Below are 1,209 nucleotides of genomic sequence, written 5' to 3' on the forward strand. Positions count from 1 at the left end.
GGTGTTTCTTGTTTTGTGTTTTTTAACTTTTAAATCTTTGAGTTATCCTGGCAGGAAATACACTGTCTCGGAATTATGTGTGACTATACTTTTTGTCTCCGCTAGCAAAGAAATAGTCGTGTAACGTGCAGTATAACCCAAACACCTGTTCTTCTCTTAAACTGCACTCTTAGAATACAGGATGTTGTTTTAATTGAATGGGAGGTAAACTTACAAGTGCATATGGTAAAATTAAAGCAATCATTAGAAAATGTATAGTCACGTTGTTGGCAGTTGTAGTGTAAGTCATGAAAACTGCAGTCCTATAATAGAATAAATGTTGGGGGGGGAAGGCAAATTCAGGCCATCCTGGGGCTTCTGTCTCTTGAGTGTAATTGGATTGCTGTCTCTTGTGTCCTGCAGGAACAATTTTCCAGTCTGGGGATAAAGAGGAGGTGGAGATCCGTGGCTGTTCTATTTGGTGTTGTGCGTTGATTTGTAAGCACCTGCTGGAGCTCTATGAGAAGAAGGGTCAAGACATGCGTGAAAAGATCAATGCAGTTTTACTCGATTATCATCTTTGGGACTATGCCAGGGATCATAGGGAAGAGATGAAAGATACTCCGTTTCACCGAGTACGGTGTATATATTACTAGGTCCCGTCTGATAGCTGTGGTGTTGATGCGTTATCTTTTGAATTGCGGTTACTCTTCTCATACGGTGGTTTGTCATAGGCTAATTTGGAACTGGTTAAATCAGATGCTCGTTTTCAGGTGATGTAGTAACAACTCTTTTTTTTCTTTTTTTTTTTTTTCCTCTGAATCTTTCACTTGCCATGACTGGAATTAATCGTGTAAACTTTGCTGGACAACCCGTGTTAATTCAGGGTTTATTACTCCTGCTTTGTATTGTATTTACGTACAGTATTTACGTATTTGTGTACGTATGTGTATTTGCACACCGATATATGCATACAGACCTGTCGCTGTGTATCGTAGCCCTCCGGGCAGGTGTACCATGCCTGCAAGTGCCTTGTCGCACCTGCGCTGAGATGGTCTGTTCTGATGGCGCCCAGCAAACGCTCGACGAGAGCGGCGCTATTGCATTCATTAAATAAACAGTGCAGTGACGTAAGTGGCACGGAGTCAGCTCCGTTTTCATCGGAGGGGGCAGAGCGTCAGCGGACGCCGGCGTCAGCCCCCGGGGGCGGGGAGGGGTGTGTGGGCTCCA

The 1,209-nt window shown here is 44.0% G+C and overlaps 1 protein-coding gene across 1 annotated transcript in view; it reads left to right on the plus strand.

Moving 5' to 3' along the window:
• Nucleotides 1-1,108, plus strand: part of CUNH9orf64 (chromosome unknown C9orf64 homolog) — an 8,932-nt gene extending 7,824 nt beyond the window's left edge. Inside the window, exon 4 of the mRNA XM_009285290.2 lies at nucleotides 403-1,108. Within this exon, the coding sequence (XP_009283565.1) occupies nucleotides 403-635 (233 nt within the window). The 3' untranslated portion in view covers nucleotides 636-1,108. The remainder of the gene's footprint in view (nucleotides 1-402) is intronic.
• The last annotated feature ends 101 nt before the right edge of the window (nucleotides 1,109-1,209 follow it).

Source organism: Aptenodytes forsteri, unplaced genomic scaffold, assembly GCF_000699145.1.
Source record: "Aptenodytes forsteri isolate BGI_AS27 unplaced genomic scaffold, ASM69914v1 Scaffold151, whole genome shotgun sequence".
NCBI classification, from domain to species: domain Eukaryota; kingdom Metazoa; phylum Chordata; class Aves; order Sphenisciformes; family Spheniscidae; genus Aptenodytes; species Aptenodytes forsteri.